The 19,923-nt window shown below is 48.7% G+C and overlaps 1 protein-coding gene across 1 annotated transcript in view; it reads right to left on the bottom strand.

The window, feature by feature from the left end:
- Positions 1–521: 521 nt before the first annotated feature.
- Positions 522–19,923, bottom strand: part of FRAS1 (Fraser extracellular matrix complex subunit 1) — a 115,490-nt gene continuing 96,088 nt past the window's right edge. Inside the window, exons 57-72 of the mRNA XM_026090116.1 lie at positions 19,538–19,743; positions 18,915–19,071; positions 17,963–18,163; positions 16,424–16,611; positions 15,958–16,233; positions 14,668–14,900; positions 14,101–14,261; positions 13,384–13,598; positions 11,024–11,174; positions 9,839–9,946; positions 8,262–8,421; positions 6,940–7,056; positions 6,335–6,501; positions 5,773–5,978; positions 3,709–3,855; positions 522–2,648 (exon numbers count right to left, since the gene is read on the bottom strand). Coding sequence (XP_025945901.1) covers positions 2,061–2,648; positions 3,709–3,855; positions 5,773–5,978; positions 6,335–6,501; positions 6,940–7,056; positions 8,262–8,421; positions 9,839–9,946; positions 11,024–11,174; positions 13,384–13,598; positions 14,101–14,261; positions 14,668–14,900; positions 15,958–16,233; positions 16,424–16,611; positions 17,963–18,163; positions 18,915–19,071; positions 19,538–19,743 — 3,281 coding nt within the window. The 3' untranslated portion in view covers positions 522–2,060. The remainder of the gene's footprint in view (positions 2,649–3,708; positions 3,856–5,772; positions 5,979–6,334; positions 6,502–6,939; positions 7,057–8,261; positions 8,422–9,838; positions 9,947–11,023; positions 11,175–13,383; positions 13,599–14,100; positions 14,262–14,667; positions 14,901–15,957; positions 16,234–16,423; positions 16,612–17,962; positions 18,164–18,914; positions 19,072–19,537; positions 19,744–19,923) is intronic.

Here is a 19,923-nt window from a genome sequence, read left to right as displayed (position 1 = left end):
GGCCGCGGCCGGTGCCGGCGCCCCGGGCAGCCCCGAGCTGCCGGACGGAATGGACGGAGCCGCCCGGAGCCGGCCCGGCCCGAGGCGCTGCGGTCGCCCTGTGGCGAGTGCGCCAGGCCTCAGCGGGGCCCCCGGTCAGCTCCCCTCGGCACTGCCAGGCAGCACCAGGGTACGGAGCTGCCACAGCCTCCCCAGCCCGCGGCCTCCCCCCGGCCCGGACACCGAGCAGCGCGGGCACCCGGGGASCCCACGGCCCGGACGCGCACTGCTAGAAGCACAACACGATGCCCTGGAACAAGCAAGTCACAGGAAACGCAGTGCTATGAACACAGTGTATTTGTTTGCAAGTCTCAACACAGGCAGAGCTCCCAAGAGCTCCAGGCGCAGCCCCAGCCCGGGGCCCCCTCGGTGCAAACCGGCACCCGCGCTCCAGCCCCGGCACAGGGGGCGAAGGAGCCCCCCGCGTTCCCCTTCGCCCTGAGCAAGGCCCTGCTGCGCCAGCATCCCTGGAGCAGCCCCCCCCCCGGCACCGGCTGCTGAGTACAGAGTAACTGGCATCGTCCCACTACCAGTAAGTCAGCGAAACAAGAAAAGGAGGAAAAAAAACAGTGCCAAGTGCATATATCCAATATAAGAGACATTAACAAATCCCTCACAGCTGTTTTCTGTTTTTTGAAGTTACATATGTAAAAGTAGCACCAGTTCCTGAGCTGCCAGAAAAGGAGACCAAAGGGGACAAATCCATGATGTGCCACATCAGGAAAAACACAGACAGGGATGCACAGGGAAAGGCCGTCCCAGTCACACATGGTACAAACGGTCCCTTTGCACTCTACGGCGAGGCCAGACATGACACCAACGCTGGCAGGGACTCACAGCCGCGACGCTGAGATGCGTCATGTCCCCATGCGACCCCGCCGTGAGCCACCGCAGCAGAACGGCAGCCTGTCCCCTGTGGGGCTCACAGCCCCTCCGCCAGCCCAGGGACCCCAGCACGCAGAGCTGGGCAGAGCGAGGGGCCAGGCCGTTTCTTAGSGGAGCCTGCACAGAACAAACCCAAATTCCTGAGCACCGGGGTTGTGGCTGCCCAACTGCATCATCTTCCTCCTCACAGAAAATTGAAAACCACCCAAACTCACCCTGGACATTCAGCAAGGATGCGCTGGTTTTCCCTCTTGCTTTCTGTTCTCAGAGGTGGGACAGCAACTCCCAGGCTGGGCTGGGGGACACGAGTCCCAGCTGCTCTCCCGGCGGACATGGAGCCATCCCGCAGCATGGGGAGACAGCACAGAGCAGCGCGTGCCCGCTGCAGCCGGGAACCTGGGGACGCTGCTGCGCTCAGAGCCCCCTGGGGCAGGGACGGCTCTGCGGTGGGGCCAGGAGCCAAGGGCAGCGTGACAGCCACGAGGCTGCAGCAAGTTTTCCCTCGAGTCTGCTCCCGGCAGGGTTGAACGATGCCCCTTGACAACCCTCGTTCTCCCTCACACAGGGGATTTCTTTCTCTGCAGCGATTCGCCCTGCTCAGACACCAGCACTAACGCCCAGACTGGCTCCACACAAACTCTCTCCCAAGGCAGGGAAGGGAGCGGCAAAACCAGGRAAATGGCTCAGCCCGGGAAACAGCAGGTCGAGCTCCTGCGTTGAGCCCCGAGCAACAGCACCGAGCCTGACACAAGGCTGCAGCATCGCTCTCCTGGCGCAAATGCAGTGAGCAGCCCAAACCTGCTCTGCCCAAGCTGCCCTGCTCCGGAGGGAGGTGTTTGGCTCCTGGGGACATAGTTATGGAAGTGGCAAAGCAGGAAGTAAAGGAGCATGGTAGAGATGCACATGGAGAATTCGGCATCGTCTGCCCTGCCTGGCTCCAACAGTTGTGGGCAAKGAGGGAGCTCAGTCCTGAGCAGAGGTTTGAGATCCTGCACTGCTGCTCATCACTCAAAGCAAGAGCCAGCCATTTTTCTCAGAAGTGTATAAAAACACCAGCATAGTTTTTCTTATCTTTTCTCTTCTTTTTTTCTTTTTTTGAAATTTATAAAAGCTTTTACAAAACAAAAGCGTGCACCTCATTCAACTTCTGCTCCATCAAGCACATTGCTGTGGACTTTGACTTCTAAGTTCACCTGCTTCACCTTCCCACCTTTCACCTTGGAGGCACCCCCAGTTTCCCTCAGGATATTAATATTCCTCACAGTGCAGTACTGGCTGTTCACAGCCTTCTCCGCTCCCTTGGGCAGCTCCACYTTGGTGTTCAGGGGATGCTCCTCCGCCATGGCTCTGGCAGCCTCCTTCCTCCTCTGCAGTTTTCGACACTTCCTGGTAATGAAGCAAACTCCCAAAAGCACCAGCAGCAGCAGCATGATGGCAGCGAATGCGCTCCCGAGGGAAGTGCCTGTCTGCAATAAGGAGGCTGCAACAGCTGCTTCCTCCATCTCCAAGAGCAACGATTTCATGTTGGTGCCATTCTTGATCTGGTCGCCTTCATTGTCATAGACCAAGGAGTCGTCCAGCATCAGCCTTCCATTGCTGTCAACCAAGTCCCTACGGCCACGCTTCCAGCGGTGAGTGAGAGATCGCTGAACACGAGGCCCTGCAATACTCTCTGGGCCAATTACATAGATGACTTGAAGGTACCACTGATGCCCAGCTTCCACCTTTAAGAAAGGGAACACATGCACACAGGAAATTTTACTGACAATTTTTAGATAAAGCAGGGTTTTTTTTAGGTAAAGGTAGAGCTGGTTGCATTTTTTTGACCAGCTTTTTGACTTGTGCAGATATTGACAAAAATGCTAACAAGGCTTCTGGAACACCTGCAATAATATTTATCGCCCAGTTTGGTGTTCACTCTTCCTATCTTTGGCAACTGTAATAAATAATTCAGAAACATTAATAACCTGTTTTTAAAGAGCTGCTTTTCTGCATGCTTTGAGAAATTACTTTTTTAAAAGAGCTTAAAAAACAGAGCAATTCTTCATCTCCATATTCYGTACTGGAGTGTTTGCTTCTTAACTGGCTCCCCTGTTAATTTATGGTACAACATCAAGAATGCCAAGAAGCCACACAGGCAAGCAGAGTTCACTGGATTACAGAGGGCCTCTTTGAGGAGGGGCAAAAAAGCCCAGAAATCAGCATATACAATTCTGCCCTTAATCTTGCACTTCCTTTATGTTGCTYCTGTGAGGGTGGTCTCTGCTATGATCTAGCCTGGCTCCTCCACGTCTTGTACTGGCCAGCACCTCTGTACCGACAGGAGTCGCAATCAGAAGTTGCCTGCCCCCGTAACTGGGAAGAGGAGYGGAGAGCTCTGAGCTCCTGTTACCTTCAGTGAACTGGGGGAAACTCTGCACAGTTTATGCCCCCAGGTGCTGAACAGAAGCTCCAATTTCTCACATTGCATTAATACTGAGGCAAGTCAAGCAGAGATCTTCCACAAAATGGTCCCCAAATGCAGGTGACCATGTGTATGGGAGTCCACCTAGCTTCACAGGGATCATGTCGTGGGTGCGGAGATGAGTGCTAGCGTGTCCCACCTCGCCATCAGAAAGGCTATTTGAGGGTTGCCATTAAATTGCAGAAGACTGCAGGATCTACCTTAGCATGAATTTGTTTTTTCTAGGCAATGTCAGGCCCGGAGCCTATAATTCACAGAGCATCTGGGACAACCCGGGCAGAGAAGTTAATTTTTGGCTACTGACATCCCTTGCCATGTACCTTGTAGAGAGCATCCACCTTGAGAGTAAATCCATCGACTCCAGGCATGCTGCTCACCGAATGAAACTCAGATAATTCAGAAGCAAAGTGGGCATCAAAAGGGACATCGTGGAAATACTTATCAGTTACTTCTGGTTGGTTTCGGTCCTGGAAGGCAGGGAAGCTTGAAGAGCAGGAACGCACACTACCAGCAACATGTACATAACAAGCAGACCTTCAAGGGCGGCGTTAGTGACAGTACAAAGCAGAGCACCCCTCAAGCCAAATACACCCTTAAAAGACGTCCTCTCCCTCCCAGAAACCCTTGCTGATGCTAATCCAAATGGGGACAAACCCTCCCTAGTCTTAAAACTGCTTCCTCTGTTTTCCAGATAAATTTTAACCCATTTTCAGGAATTTTCAGGCTAAGCCTGGCATTTCTGCACATCTTTCCAAAGGGAAGCCAGAAGCCAGCTCTCCAAATACTACACACTACTGCAAAAACCCAATCCAACTGCCCAGCCTTTGCAAATGGTTGCACAAGGTGCTATAGAAGGGCCTCATTTACATCTATTTCCCCCCCCCACACACAATGTGGACACATACATTTGTTTAAACGTGTGGGTTACAGCACAGAAAATATTTATAACCTATATGATTTGTAATCCCTTCACACTGATTTAGCACTTACCATTTCAATACTAGGCTTGTTGAACTGAACATGAGGAGAAGAGTTTAACCAGCTTGCTCATCTGTGCAAGCCAAATGGGACCAAAACATTAACATTACCCTTGTACTGGAAGTGGTAATGTGGCTGCCAGTGAGGACACTGGCAAATGTTAATTTAAAAGCATGTAATTAGAGCTAAAAGCGTCTTGGGAGCTAATCACAGCTTTATACAATGAAGAAGAATTTCTGGGTAAGTGATAAATAAATCTCCCTTTATATGCTGCCAGTCCTGTCATTCCCAAGTCATGGTATAAACAGAAATCAAGGGAATTTTTAGAAGTTTGCTACATCACTTTTTTTCTCCTCATCTCTTTATCCTTTAGACTAAGAAATACACATGGGTAAAGACCAAGGAAAAACTGATCTGGTCTTCACAGTTCAGACCTGTCTGACAAGTACTACAAAAAGCCACCACATTTCATCTCTCATCCCTCTGCAGTCAGACTCTGCTTGTACTAGGGAAAAAACAAAAACAAAGCAGAAGCAGATGCCAGTTCTGCAAGCAGATATTTCCGTGAGGACAGCTCACAGATGAGGGACATGTCTAGCACAGGCAACACGCTTTTCTGGGGCTCTGGCTTCCCGTGGCCGTGCAAAGGAGCTGGTGGCTGTGAGGGGTTGCAGGGTCTGCCCGGAGACTCTGCAGGATGTTGTGCAGTTTGGGGGTCTCTGGGGAAGTCAAACAGAAAAGCAGCAGTGCTGAGTACTTTCAGACAGTCAGGCTAGTGAGAAAAAATAAAGGCTAAAATAGCTAAAATTGCAGACTAAAATAGCTAATAGGAGCTAAATATCACATGAGCAGTCTGGGCACTAAGTACTTCTGAAAAGAGGAGGAGGAGGAGGAAGCTAACACTGGTGTAATATGTTGAATCTGATCTTGCAGTTTGGGGTTTTTTCATCCCCAGATTAGGCCTAGCAAGATGCAAGCAATCAGGTCCTGTCCAGATGAGGCAGACCCAGTGCCCTGCTAGTTGCTGGGACGCTCACCTTCTCTCATGGCCAGCTAGCATGTCTTTTGTCTAGGCTCAGCAAAGCAACGCTTCGCCCTTTCAAAATGAGAAGCCTTAGTCAGTGTTTTTGCTAAACACACTTCATTTTCCCTCTTTAGACAGTGCTCTCTGCACTGGCTCCCTGATGTGCAGTCCCTCTCCACAAGCTGGAAGGTCATTTAGTCCCCAGATCTGTTCTACACTACTGTGACAGGGATTTAGTCCTTCAGAGTTTCCTCCTTTGAAAGCTTTTGAAGGTGACAAGGAAACACAGGTCTCATACAGGGTACAAGAGACATCACCAGACTTCTCCAGACATGATCACACATAATGCTGGACATGGTTTTGTCCATAGCGCAAAACTTACTAAGAGGAGAAATCTGTGCTTGAGGTGCTTGTTGGGTTGAATACAGCCATACTGGGGTCCTTCGTTATAGACAGTTCCCGTTGGGTCAAAGAAAGGCACATAGCCATCCTTGCCAGTACAGAGGTAGACTTTTTCCAGCTGTAGCTTGTAAGCAGCATTTAGGTTTTGTTCAGGGTTCCAGAGCACGCGGCCATACAGGATTTGACCTGAGGAGGTTGGGAGAAGAACAGTCAGGTTAAATTCTCTGAAGGATAGCAGGGAGGAGATGAGATAAATTCAGCAAGAGAACCATTCCCAGAGCCAAACGCATCAACTAGAAATGGATCTGGTTTTCGATGGGTTTTGATTTGCATGTGCAGATGACAGAATATCATGCCATAAGCACATTCTTGTCTTGTCTTCTGGTCATGCTATTACAGATCTGCAACATGCTTAAAATGCCATTTGCTGCTGCAAAAGAGGCAAAACCAAATCTGGGTTTTACCATTCTCTTTCACAGAAGCAGAAGTGATGAAGACAGAAGCATTAGATACAAGTGGTACAGGAAAGAGAAAAATCCTACCTTTTGAAAAAGCCCCTTTGTAATCCATTTCTGCCAGGGACATTTCAGATTTGGTGGGATCCATCAAAAACACTTTCTCATTGTTACAGAGTTGAAACTCTGTGTTTAGGGAGTAGACAACAGGAACTGGGCGGTTTGTCTGCTGGAACGCAATCGGGATCAAAAATCTAAAATTGGGACAGGAAGGGAAAAAGGAGAGATTTAGTCTGGGCTGTTCTGAAGTTACACGCTGGTGACCTATATAGTCACTTTACCTTTCCTCCCTCCTGCTTTATCATTTGCAGGCCAGCAGCCCACACTACAGTAGTGTTCAACCCAAGCTGACTGGTTGCCCTCACCCTGCCCAGCTTTCCAATAATGACACAGGGCCCGGCGCAGCCGGTCGAAGCCAGCTGATGACGGGTTTGCTTTCCTTCGTGTCTGGGGACAATCTTTTACTGCCTTGACAAGGGACAGTCTTGGTCACAGGGGGATGCCTGAGTCAAAGAGGAGGCTCGTCCCTTCCCTTTTGGCTGTTGTAGCATTGCCACATGCCTGCTGGGACTACGCAAACAGCCCAAGCCAGCTAAAACCGTTCTGCCGACGGGCTGAGCGCAACTCCTTACCGTTCAGGGGCATGAGCTGTGCAGGCCAGGGGCTTGTCTCCAGGCTTGATCCAGGGCTGCGTGGGCTGTACGGTACAGGGGATTAGGAAGATTGTGTACTCTCCAGAGTAGTCCTTCCTGGAAAGAGAGGGGAGACACTGCAGTCATCAAATCAACTCCAAGTTGTTCACCCAGCTGAAGTGCTTGCCTAAAATCCACCATTTTCTAATTAGTGCAAGCAAGGGAGACAAAGTTCAGAGCAGGACCTAACCCACACCCAGAAACCTCCATTTGCCCTAGCAGTCGCAGAATGGTTGAATTTGGCCTACAGTGCTTAATCTGGCCCTCTTTTTGTACAGGAGCATACACAGAAAAAGAAAATAGACAGAAATAATTAAAAAAAAATTTTTTTAAAGGTAAATCTCTCTAGATTTTAACATACCTACTTCCCTTGAGCACAGCACTAATGATTAAGTCAGTCACGAACAGGAAATCCTGCTTTAACCTGCAGACTGCACAACAGCCTGGGACACTGTCACCACTGGTGTCTACCTAGACACTGGCGTAATTCCTAGAAAATGCGTTTACAAGATGGACTGATTCTTTTTCTATTTCTACAACAGACAGAGCAGGGGTCTCAGCACTGCCAGTCACTACCTGCGTGCTCTAGCTCTGAACCCTCGAGTAAGGCCGGCTCGTGACCATTCCACGCTATTGCTGCCTCTGTGGCTGCCGAAAGGGCAACAGGGATTGCTCTCTCCAGCCTGGACTTGAAGCCACCGAATCCATTTCCCAGGGTCTCCAGGACGGTCACTGCTGCGAGGAGCTAGTGGGAGGGATCCACAGTTTATTAACGCAGTGCCAGAGTTGAACAGCTTTACTCGGCCTGCCAGGAGCTGACTCCATGAGCAGCTGTGCTGTCAGCACCGCGCGGAAATACAACGGGCCCCCTCCCCAGCGCAACTCTCGTCCGAGCTCCCTCAGGGGTGAACACCGACAAGGAGGAGGAAAAGAACACCTTGCTAAGGGCTTACAAACTGGAGTCTGCCTGAGGAAGAGCACAAAGAGGCCGTCAGGCCAAGCAAGGCTAAACTCAGCCACCGAAGGGCAGGGGGAACAGAGATCGAATGCCACCAGGTACAGTTTAGTAGAGCCACACACACGCATCTCACGCTGGTGACAATTACACAAGCAGCTACAGCTACGATGGTGAGCAGAGGAGTGGTGTGTCAGTATGAACCGTTCCTGCTGTGCCGCTGCTGTTACTTCCCCAAGCATTCACCGCTTCCGAAGACCATCTGCTGCAGGAAGCTGCTGCAGGCATCTGAACCCGCTGTCCTCACCTGTTATAGGAGCTGGTGGCTCTCCAGAGCTGGTAGGGTGAGTCGAATGTCTGAGCGCTCCACAGCAGCTGCAGGTCAAACTCAATCCCTCCCAGGTGCTCTGGCGTCCTTAGAAAAGACTTCACATCTGGCAGGCTGTGGTGCTCCATTACAAAAAGCCCTGCGGGGAGGACAAGGGATACCTTAGGGATTTGCCACTGGCGCTGCTCTGCACCTCTCCCCTGTAGGTGTCAGGTAAGGCAGAGGGCTGGGAGCCCCCATGCTGCACACCTCGCGCAGGGGGACTCCAGCTCTCACATTAAGAGAGACAGGAGAGCCAGCACAGCGGAGCCGCTATTGCTGCCTCATGTCCAGAAGCAACTTTTGCTACTGGTAGTAGCAGGTTGGCTGGAGCAAGCTAGGGGCAGATCTCAAACACACTGCTGATCAAGACAAACTCTAGTGCTTCTGCAGCCTGCTGCTGCCCAAATACCAGCTGTTCCAGAACTGGCAGYGGATGCCTCTGTCCCCCCTTTCCCAGATATGATGCTATGCTGCTCCAATTTCCTATTTAAAGCAGGAGTTGTGGCACATGCATGTGAGACAGCAGCAAAGGGCATGGAGCTGACCTGCCCTCGACAGGGACAAGAGATGATGATGAAGTCAGTCAATACATGAGGTACTTGTTGTTAGATTAAGGCTTTTAATCTAGTGGATAACGGAAATTATTAAACCCAGACCAGCCAGGGCTTCTAAGAGGCCTAGCTAAACAGCTGACTAAGTTGTTATATTAGGCATAAGGATGTTAGGAGGCTTGATTAAAATGAAATTTGCATATACTCCTTCATTTTAATGTAAGAAAGTTCTTAATTGCATAACCAGAGCAATTAGCCGTGGAGCATATATATGGGTTAGGTTTGCAATGACAGCAAGCCAAGCGATAAAGATATTTGAACATTGGGTGTCCTTGTGTTACTGAAGTCTGATTCTGATCTTCAAAATACCTGGGAAGTTCACAGTGAGCAACCCTGTGTGTTTGATACTTTTATAACAGATGACTGATTTAAGACTAATGTTATGTGACAGAATAACCAATATTAACTCAAAGTACAAAGCTAGCATTACTAGACATAAATCTAGCTACCTGCCTAGCGAGTCTGGCAGCCAGCTGTGAGGTCTGCTTATTAAGACCCTTAAGCAGATTTGGCAACAAGGTGCTGAACCTGAAGCTTGTTCTGCCTGCACAAACAGACAATATTTCCAAGAGGAACTTCCAAAACCTTCCGTGTGATAGTTCAGAAGGACTATTCTAATGAAGTAGCAGGTTTCTAAATGGCTTCTCTTTGAGTTCAGCCTGCAGCCAGCCCGGGACAAGCAGAAGACCTCAAGTTCTTCTCCGTGCAGGCAAGGCACAGGGAAATGACATACAGAAAATTAAAAGAAAAAAAGTACCAAAGAGCAAATTGGCTCTTGGGCTGAAATACCTCCTTTGAATATGAATCCTGTCCTTAGCCATAGCTTGTTTTCCTACCTCTGTTTTCAGAACAGATCCATATGTGTATGGTGCTCCCTTTCTCCATCAGGACTAATACTCTTACCTCTAAACTTGGCCTGTGTCTTGAACTCAATCACCAGGCGGCCATCCTTGCGGATATAGATCCTGATGATCTGCAGCCGGGCTGAGAGCACGCTGTCTGTCTGAATTCCTGCACGTGCAGCAAGAACAAAGTCACTGGAGGCTGCGTAGAACAGTGGGCCCTAAAGCGAGCTCTGTCAGCCCCATGTAGCCCCAGATGTGTTTGGGGGAGGTCCAGAAAGGCACAGTTCAATTGGGATCATCCTCCAGTGAATCAGTCATAGATTTCCTCCATTATCCACATATGCTGCCTAAGTCCTACTCGAGCATAAAGGAAGTAAATGCACTGAGTTCCCCTTCTGACTACTCTGTGAATATAACACGTTTTACACCAGCTACGCATCAAGGTAACTGTTCTAGATGATTGCTTCTGTGCATTCCTGGCCTTAATTCCCCAGTGTCCCTCCTAATACAAAGCTCTGCGAGTCCCTCCTCCAAAACACTCAGTATCACCACTGCCAGAAAAAAATTCAAGGCGAGGGAGGGTCCCTTCCTCGCAGCCTGTCATCAACATGAGCAGCAATACTGCTCCAGGCTGCGGTTGTGGGTTCACAGCACACACAGCCTCCAAATATTGTGGGGAAAAATAAATAACCCAGCTGGAAACAGAAGACTCACAGGCACAGGATAAACCACAGACATCTGCACTGATGTTAGTTCTTGGATGTCACTACCAGCAGAGGAGAGGAGCCACACAGGGTTCACCGCTGGGAGTACCACAGTTTTAACAGACAAGGGTAACTATGGGAAGGAAGTCTCCCGATGAAAGTCAGGAGGCTGAGGAACGTGACCGCAGCTCCCACACAGAAATCACTGGAAAGTGATGGAGAAAAAACTTCACATGTGCCATAGCAAGCAGCCTCTGCCTGGTGGTGGCGAGTTAGGTGACAACACAGGCCTTTTCCTGCCACACTTTCTAGGGCTCAGTGACAACTGTTTCAATTAACAGAGGGAGGCTAAGGGGAAACGACAGCTCCCTTGCTAAGCAGTCCTGAACGCTGGCATATCTGAATTCAGCCTGCATGCCTATTTACCTCAGCGAGCGCTACCCATACTCGGGACTGCGGTGGCAGGACAGCAGCTAAGAAAGAAGAAGAACCAAGAACAAAACAATTTCCCCAGCCCCCCTCAAATGCCTCAGACCTACCTGTTCTCCAGAGAACAGTATCATAGAAAAAGGAGAACTCCATCTCGGTGTGATGCTCCAGAGATGCCCAGCCTCTCGGTGCCGTCACATAAATGTAGGACACATAGAGTGGGACGTGGACTGTTAAGAAGGACTGAGCAGAGTCCCGTACCTGCCAATAAAAATCCCAAAGGTGGTTATGCACCGGCTAGGGGAGGGACACTGGCTCACACTCACAGCACCCACTGTGGTCAGCTTCTGCTCTGTGAATGGGAAAAAACTGAGAAGCTGCAAGAGAAGTCTCCTTTCTTCTGATCCCTGTGGGTACCATTATGTATATTAGCTTACTTGTTTGCACACACATGCACGCGTGCTGCACATTGAAGAGTAACTGAGGATAAAAGCAGCAAGTTTGAAAGCATTTAACACTTTGCCATTCTGGGATAGCTGCTCAGGAAGGTTTTTTTCTCTTCTCCAGTTCACAGCATGGAGGCATGTGCAAGCCCATGTATGCAACTGGAGGCAAGTCCTTCCCCCTCAGTCCCCAAACTACTCACTGCAAGAATCAAGGGTCTGTGTCCATGCTGCAGCGCAGCGGGGCGAGACAGGGACTCCTGTGGGGCAGTGTAGCTGCGCTAGCTAGGGTGAACACCTCTGTGTTGGACCGAGCTCTGCAGCGCTGGTGTGCCCAGGGTGGGGAACGCTGCTGCCGGCACACTCTCTTACATCACACAACATAAAGAAGAGACGTAAAGGTTTAAAACGATGAATGAGCTCTGGGCTTCTTGTTTGTATTGTCTGAATGAGAAAACAAATAAGGCAATGTCCCTGACTAGCGAAGAGCAGAATTTTGGAAAGGGCTCAACAAAGCCCTGATCTGCCTGCAGTCAAGGAGAGTTGGTTCACTGCTCCCAGTGTGGACCCAGAGTTAAATCAGCCCTTCTGATTGTGGAAACCTTCCGGAGACTTCTCCAAAGAGGGAAGAAATCTAAGCTACAGTCCAGAATCAGCTAAAAGTGCATGCATCATTCTAGACCCACTAATACATGGATTTGAATACATGCAACAGGCATAAATGAAGACAGTCTCTCTGTGGGTAATCAGAGGCATACACATTTTCCAAACTCACTGCAATGCTGGAATTCAYACTAAAAACAATTAGCTCATTTCCAAAAAAGCTATGCTGGACTGCCATTTGAAAAATAATCATGAAAAACTGTTGGGAAAAAAAKGTATGCAAATACAGAGTGCTCCTCATAGGCTACAAAATCCCTACAACAAGTCAGAGACAACTGTGTGAACTTTACCTTTTTACGTAGGTACTTTGGACAAACATGCAGTTTAAATAAGTTTAAGTGCATCTCTCTTAATGCTACAGTATGTTGTTGTTATTAATACCCCCCCAAAAAAGGAGCTGCGGTCACAGTTCCACTTCCAAAAAAAAAAAAAAAAGCTTCTAATTCCATGAATTAAAGCAAAGCAATTTGGCTTGCTCAGAACTGCCTGTAAAAGCATCTGCAACAGCACAGCATCCTGGCTGAATATACACCATTTACTATCTCCAGAAGGCAGCTGTACTCTGCAAGCCCCTCGCAGAATCCAAAGAGACACATTCCAGACTGACTGGTGCCGGCCACCACATGCTAAATTATGCAGTCGTTCGGTTCAAGTAGCTCCTCTGCATTTGTGCRAACAATTGGAGCTATAAAAGGAAAGTTACAAAAGTATTCCATACTGGCAGGAATTAAAAGAGACCATGCTGGGCATAACATTCTGACTGGGAATTTACTTTAAGAATCTAACGTAGGGGAGATATTCCCTCGAGTGACATGTACCTGTATAATCCATCCATAAGAGGGCAGTGGGACACACCAAGTGGGGAAAGACACTATTTTACAAAAGAACGTTGTTGGCTTGTAGTCAGTAAACTAAGAAATGTCATCAAAATTCCTATGACCTCTCTCCACTGAACTACTGGGGGGTACAAACTGATTGTGCTTCTACTCCCCGTTCTTTGCTCATTTATGACAGCTAAGAATGCAGTCAAAACTGTTAAAGAATACAGCACAGGCGAGACTGTTTTGTAGCTCCAGTACCCCATTATATTTTTAAAAATGCACTGTATATTTATAAGCTCTTACTCTGTGGAGTAAGAGAATGAAACCTACTCACCCCAATCAAAATAAATGAATGAGATATATTTCACAAAGTACCGTACTGCTCTTCTTTTGCCAAGAGGAAAAAAAAACAAACATGCCCCCGCTGTACAGAGCAGAGCAGCAGATACACCTAATAAATACTCATAACCACACGGAGGAGCTTTGCCTGAGAATGGACAAAGACCTGGATTAGGTGGAAGAGCTTCAGACATGGCATCTCACCTGGAAGTCAGCGGTTACAGAGCCTCCGCAGATGTCAATTAACTCGGTCATGTCATAATAAGCATCGAAAGTCCAAATGCAGCTCTTCAGGTTGAGGTGTTTGTAGAGCTGGATTGTCTTTGGCTCTCTCACCGTGGGGTCAAACTGGTAAGGACGGTCATACCCAGGACCAAGAACAATACTATCCTGGGTCACTTCATCCAGGAATCCTGCCTCTGGGATCAAGAGACATCAGGAAACTTATCACTCCAGATTTTCAACAGCTTGAAGCCAAGTACCGAGGTCCCATTTTCACTCTCAAATCACGTCAGTGCCTTTTATTTTACTGTGGCTTAAYGGCTCCTCTCCATTATCCTAGAGGTCAAACTGAGTACATACCAGTCTTCATGGGTAAAAACATTACAGGAATGGGGTAACTAACTTACAAACCTATTCATTAAAGGTTAAAGTTAAACTTTAAAAAATGCAAAACAACTTGGGTATAAAATGAACAGTGTAAAGTACAACAGCCCCTGCCCAATGAAGCAAGCTGCATTCATGGACCACGTTACCCTGATTATCAGGAAACTCTGCTCACTGCTGTTAGTAGAGAAAGATGAATTATTTTTTTACATAATATCAAAAGTGCCCAGAGGAAAAAAGAGCCCTCTCTGCATTTCTTTCCTGGCTTCCCCCAACCCCCAGATTCAGAAAGCAAAAGCTGGCTTTAAAGATTACCTGAGATGCCTTTAAGGTCTCTGATGGTGACCAGGTTCGAGCAGACATGCTGCTGCCTGTAGATAGACTCGGAGAGCAGGAAATGCAGATTGTGCAGCGGCAGGGTGGAGATGAGGGGCAGCATCCCATCCTGATGAGGAATTTGCACTGAGATGTGGATCCTGGAACAAACGGTGGATGAGAGGGCAGAAAAAGCAGCCCTGGCAGGCACAGGAGCCTCATGCACTACCCTACACCACACGGAAGCAGTGCAGGGGCAGGGTAAGCCTGGTAGTGGCAGTCTGGTATTTAGTTACAGCTGCATTTCCTTGTCTATGCATCTGCTCCTCAAACTGTCCCACCAACTCCCAGGTCATTCCCTGCGGGGAAGAGCACCTCTGCAGTAGAGCGGGGTGAAAGGAAGAGAGCGCGAGCGCTGCTGCCCTGAACACCCTGTGCTGCTCACGAGAGCACATTGCACGGAGGGACGTGGTTTCAGATRTGCACTTTCCCCATGGCCCAGGCCAGCTCTGTAACCCCAAGGGGCTCCAAGGAGGACCACGCACACGCCCTGCTCCCAGCTCACACCTATTGGGATGTTCCTTGTGTTTGACGTCCAAGTACTTCAGAGTGGCAATGAACGACTGTGCCTGGAAACCTCGGGCCGTTCCCGCTACTACTGGTGTGTGACAAATGGCACTGTCTGTCCCTACAGTAACTATGTTGCTTCTCAGAGGGGTCCCCACATGGCCAGCCTTGTCCACAGCCTTGGCCACACAGCGCACATGGAACCGCCGGCTGAAATAAATGCTGTCCAGCACCTGCAGGCAATGAGGAGAGAAAAACACACATGGGGGTCAAAAGCACCTTCGTAGCAACATCTTACCGCGTCCCAAAACCACCTTGCCCTGGTCCTTTGATGTGGCACAGAGGACAGGCACGCATCTGCATGTGCAGACTAGGAGCATGCACACACCGGCACCTGCCTGGCCATTTTGGCACACAGGCATGACTGGCCTCTCGTCATCCATGCTGCAGAAGACACTCTAATATGTCATGTGCTTTACAGCTGCCTAACTCTGCCCACATACTGAAAGAAGGGGAAGAGGGAGCCTGAGATGTCATAACCTGCCAAGCTCTATCTGTCCCCTGCCACCAGAGAGTTACTGAAGCATCCGAGTGCTCACAGCTGCTTCCCAAGTCAACAGAAGTGGTGTTTTCAGCAGGCTCAGTGAAGAATAGTACTAAATTTTCTGAAGCCTAAAGAAAAAAACAAATCCCCCAAACAGGCCCCCCAYGTCTCATTCCAGTTCCCAAGTCCAAGGAGACTTTATGTCTTAATCTCTGTGTAATTGAAGTGTGCGCCGCTCACTACGCATTGCTCAGATTCCCCGTCTTGCACGAGTGGGCATGATCTAGAAACACCCCTGGATGCCTGAAGAGCGCTGAGACACCACACACAGCTGGGAGAACCTGGGAAAATCCCCCAGAGGAAAAGAGCAATTTTGTCTGTGGGGCAGGGCATGAAACATCCAGGGACACAGAGGTCTCAGGCCACACACATAGCAACAGGGCCAAACAAATGCCTGAAGAACAGTGGCTCATAATTTGAGCCATGACGCTCCTGCACCATAAGCAGAGAGGAAAGAAAGCAGGCAATCACTCGGCCAAACCCTGGTAATACAGGTTACATCAGCATACTGAGCCCTCATTTAGGCACAACCACTTTTCCAAGTGCGTGACTTTTCAGCTGCAGTAACGCAACCAAATTTCACATGTGAGTGATCACACAGCTCACTGACTGAGTTGCCACAAGCCCTCGGCTGACTTGTGTCATGTGCTCTTGTAGCCTTGCCTTGCCAGTATGTAGTCACATACCTTATGGTTGACGCTAGTGAATGGCGTGCTGTCAGTGATGGTTTCAAAAGGTGACCTGGCCCCGTTGCCATCCGTGGGGGTTGCTACTTCCCAGCTGAACTGTACTGAAGACTGATTGATCCCAGCTTCGCTGCAGCGTTCCTTCATGACCGCGTACTTGGGGAAGTGAGAGTCACAAGGAGTGACACAGATGAGTGGATAGCCTGGGGAAGGGGATTTCTTAGCACCCTCTTTGGTCGCTCCTTCCACATGGTCATAATCAGCCAGGGTGACGACCTGYAAGGATGTGAGACAGCAGCATTCGCCGGGGGTTCAGGGAAAGAGCAGCAAAAGGCAATCCTTCTTCCCACACACTGCAAGTCTGCCACGTTATTGCACCTCTTAATTTTATTTCAGAAACCCAGCTGGGGTTTTCACAGTCTGTACTCAAAGGACTAAATCACATTCATCGCAACAGGCAACTTACCACTGGAGGTGCCGGAAGAATCAGGCTCCCCGCTGCCTCCTGATCCAAAATAGTCACGATTGCAGTGCTGGTATCTCCAAGAACAGCGTCCACTGGGTCATCTGGACCCAGCACCAGTGAGAAGGACTCATGCCACTCCCGGTCTTCATTGGACATGATCTCCACTTTAAAGATGATGTGGTTCACACCTATGAGAGTATATGTAAGAGAAACAGAAAGAACTCAATTCATCACATTGATGAATCAGATATTGCTCTAAAGTTCCCACAGAATACTGAACAGCTTGTCTAGGTCATGACCACTGAAACATTATGATAAAGTATGCATTATGGGTTTTATTTCCATTCATTTCCACTAGTAATTGACCCCCCTTCCTCACAGGAATCTATTCTATACATAAAACTTCAACTGTGACAACTAATCCAATTGATCAGGTGATAGATTTACTAGCAGATGCTATCATAGTATTAATAATGCCTGACTCATATTAGCTGTCTGTAATAAAAATCTGCAGTCCAAAGTACACCCCATCCCTGCTTTGAGCATCTCTGCTCCGACTCTTATGCCAGTATGCAGAGCTGCTTGGTGAGGGCTTCTTGGTCTCAGCAACATGGTCTGAGCACTCTTACAGGATCCTGAAAAACCTCTGATGAGCCTTACATTCCCTGAGGACCACTTTACCATCACCTGGCAGACACTAGTGCTTCTTCCTCTGCTCTGATCACCCTTCTTGTAATAGTTCGGCCCTTTCACATCACAAAATTATAGCTGTAGCAAAGTGCAGGGCTGCAGCCCAGGGGAGTTGCACTTACTTTAAAGATGACCACATGATAGGGCCTTATGTAGTATATCTAAAATATATTACCAAGAACCCAGAAAAAACACTCCAAAGGGAAAAAAAAGAAATGGACCCTTCTCATCCAGCATGGGCACTGTAAAGGGATGAAGTGTGGTACCCAAGAGAAAACATGGCAAGATTTGGGATGGCCTTCCACTCTTTTCAAAGGACATAAATCCCTGTGAGCAGAYAGTCTCAACCACCTTTCTGTTTCCTTACACAATGACAGCCTGCTCAGTACATTTTTTTTTTTTTGTCTCGGTGCTTTCATTCCCTCCTCTTCTGAGGAGCTGGCACTCAGGAGAGAAGCCATTACAGTGGGAGGTTTGAGCTGAGAATGATTAGACAGGGCGAGGGGGAAAGGGGAAAAGACACGCCTAACACACAGAAAGGGGAAAAGTCTTGCAACCCACTTGTAACACACTGGAGAACTGCATAGCGTTTCCTTCCACAAAGACTGTGATGAGCCCGAGAACAAACCTCAAATCAAAAATACATCTAAGGGATTTGCATTACCTTCTTATAGTTAATGCAGCTACTCCACCAGAAGCAGTTAGACCTATGCTGATGTTGTAAGCCTCATGCAAAAAGTGGTTTTGTCCAAGTCTCCTGAATATTTCTCTTCATTGTTCCTTTCCCACTTGCACAAAACATCACTGGTCACACCACCACCTTGAACCTCCCCTCCAAGGATCCTTTACCTGGGCTGAATTTGAGCACTCGACTCTTGGGATAGTAATCCACTCCAGCCTGAGCTGAGCCATCACGGGTGCTACAGCGGACTTTTGAGGTCCTATTCTGATCCCCTCTCCGGACCACCTTGATATTTAAAACAGCAACACCCTCTGGGCCGGGCGGTTCCCGCACTTGATACGAAGCTTCTTCAAACTCAATGGTGGGCGCTAAAGAAACAGCAGTGAAGAAAAAGCCCCAGGTTGGCACCACAGCTGACTGTTTATAGATGAAGTACATTCCCCTTCAGAACCTGGGGTAAGCCCCTTTTAGAGCATATCTACGCCTCTTCAGAGCCAGGGGCTCCTCAAAACAAGGGCCAAAACTGCAGCTATAAGGTTTTCAATGTGAACTAAGGCAAGGGAGAGGCAAAACCATCCCTTGCTCTGGGCTACAGAGGAAGGTACACGACTCCTCCATTCCCTGCATCCTGCTGAACCACATGTCCCTGCTCCATGCTTTGTGATGGAGACATGGTTCCCATTCCTGGTCACACTGCAGGGATCTCCCATTCCCCTTTCTCCTCACAGATCTCTCCAGGCTGTGGCACTACAAAGGGAATACAACAGCTCCCAGAGGAAGCACAGCAGCTCCCTGTGTGACTGCAGGGCAATGGGAGATGGGACAAATGAGTGCGTGCAAGCCCCTGTTATTTAATCCCTCCTGTAACACCACAACCACTGCACAAAGCCCCCACACTGATGACCACATGATGGTCCTGCTCATAGATCAGTGGGTCCCCAGCACACAGACCAGTATTTCTGTGAGAATGAAACCAACAAACCAAAGCTGTGATCATGCGACTGAAGGCATTTCTTGTGTACTGAATGAAACTCAGAACTGTTGATGAGACTGTGCTGACTACTTGGAACTACATCCTGCACTACAGCTCCTACATACTTTTTGTGCCTCCTCACTTACCATCTTCATCATTGGTGACAGTTATAGTGGCCATATTTGTCTTCCCAATCCTAGCTCCACTCCAATGGTTTCCAAGCGGGCTACCAAGATAGACCCGGAACTGCTCTTCTGGTTCAAAGGCAGAGTCATCACTGATGTAAACAGTGCAGTTCTTCACCTAACAAGGAGGAGAAAACAGGAAACTTTCATAAATCCCCTGAACCCACTGAAAGGCCAGACTGCTTCCTCACCATCTAGCATTTAATATCTGAGTACTGTCAACCCTGGAAGAAGCACTCTTCTATTTTTAAGGCTGTTTCTTCAGGGTGGAAAAACCAGCACAGTTACATGATGAAACACAGCAGTGAAGAAGACATCTACTTCCACAAATCAACAGCTCCCTGCTACAACAGTCCTTGGTCCTACTGACACAGAGGATTTGCTTTTGATGTTTTAACCATCTCATCATGAACAAAGACTCCCTCTGGAGTCCTGTCATATATCCAGAACCAGAGGATTTGTGACTTTAAGCGTTTGTGGAACCAGCTCTGCAGAACACCTCTGACACCAAAGAGTCAATGAGGAGATCTGAACCTCTCCCATCCACGGCTCTTCATTCTGCCTATAAGATTGATTCAACTCACCTTCTCCCCTTTCAAAAAAGTGATGCGGGACTCCTCTGCATCTCTCCTCTCTGCAAAGTCCTCCATGACCTCTGCAGTCTGGCTCTGGGTGTAGCACCTGACAGAAGACTCATAGCTCAGGTCCCCTGTGCGGAAGATGGGGATGTGCAGGGCACCTTCCTTTTCCTTCACCATGTACACATCCTTGCTGAACTGCATATTGGGTACTGCAGGAGGCAATAAGAGTCAAGCAGCAATGAGCTCCCCTGAGAGAGACAGGAGCTAATGGAGGCACGTAAACTCTTGGAGAACTGCTGCATGGAGTCTGACAGCCAGAGAATGAAATGACAGCTTCACTGTGCCTCAGTAAAGGATTTGGTTTTAAACAAACCAGTGACGTTTATTCC

The sequence above is a fragment of the Apteryx rowi genome, unplaced genomic scaffold, assembly GCF_003343035.1.
Source record: "Apteryx rowi isolate R43461 unplaced genomic scaffold, aptRow1 scaffold_85, whole genome shotgun sequence".
NCBI classification, from domain to species: Eukaryota; Metazoa; Chordata; class Aves; order Apterygiformes; family Apterygidae; genus Apteryx; species Apteryx rowi.
Note: the sequence above shows the minus strand (reverse complement) of the source record. Positions and strands in the feature narration are given on the sequence as shown.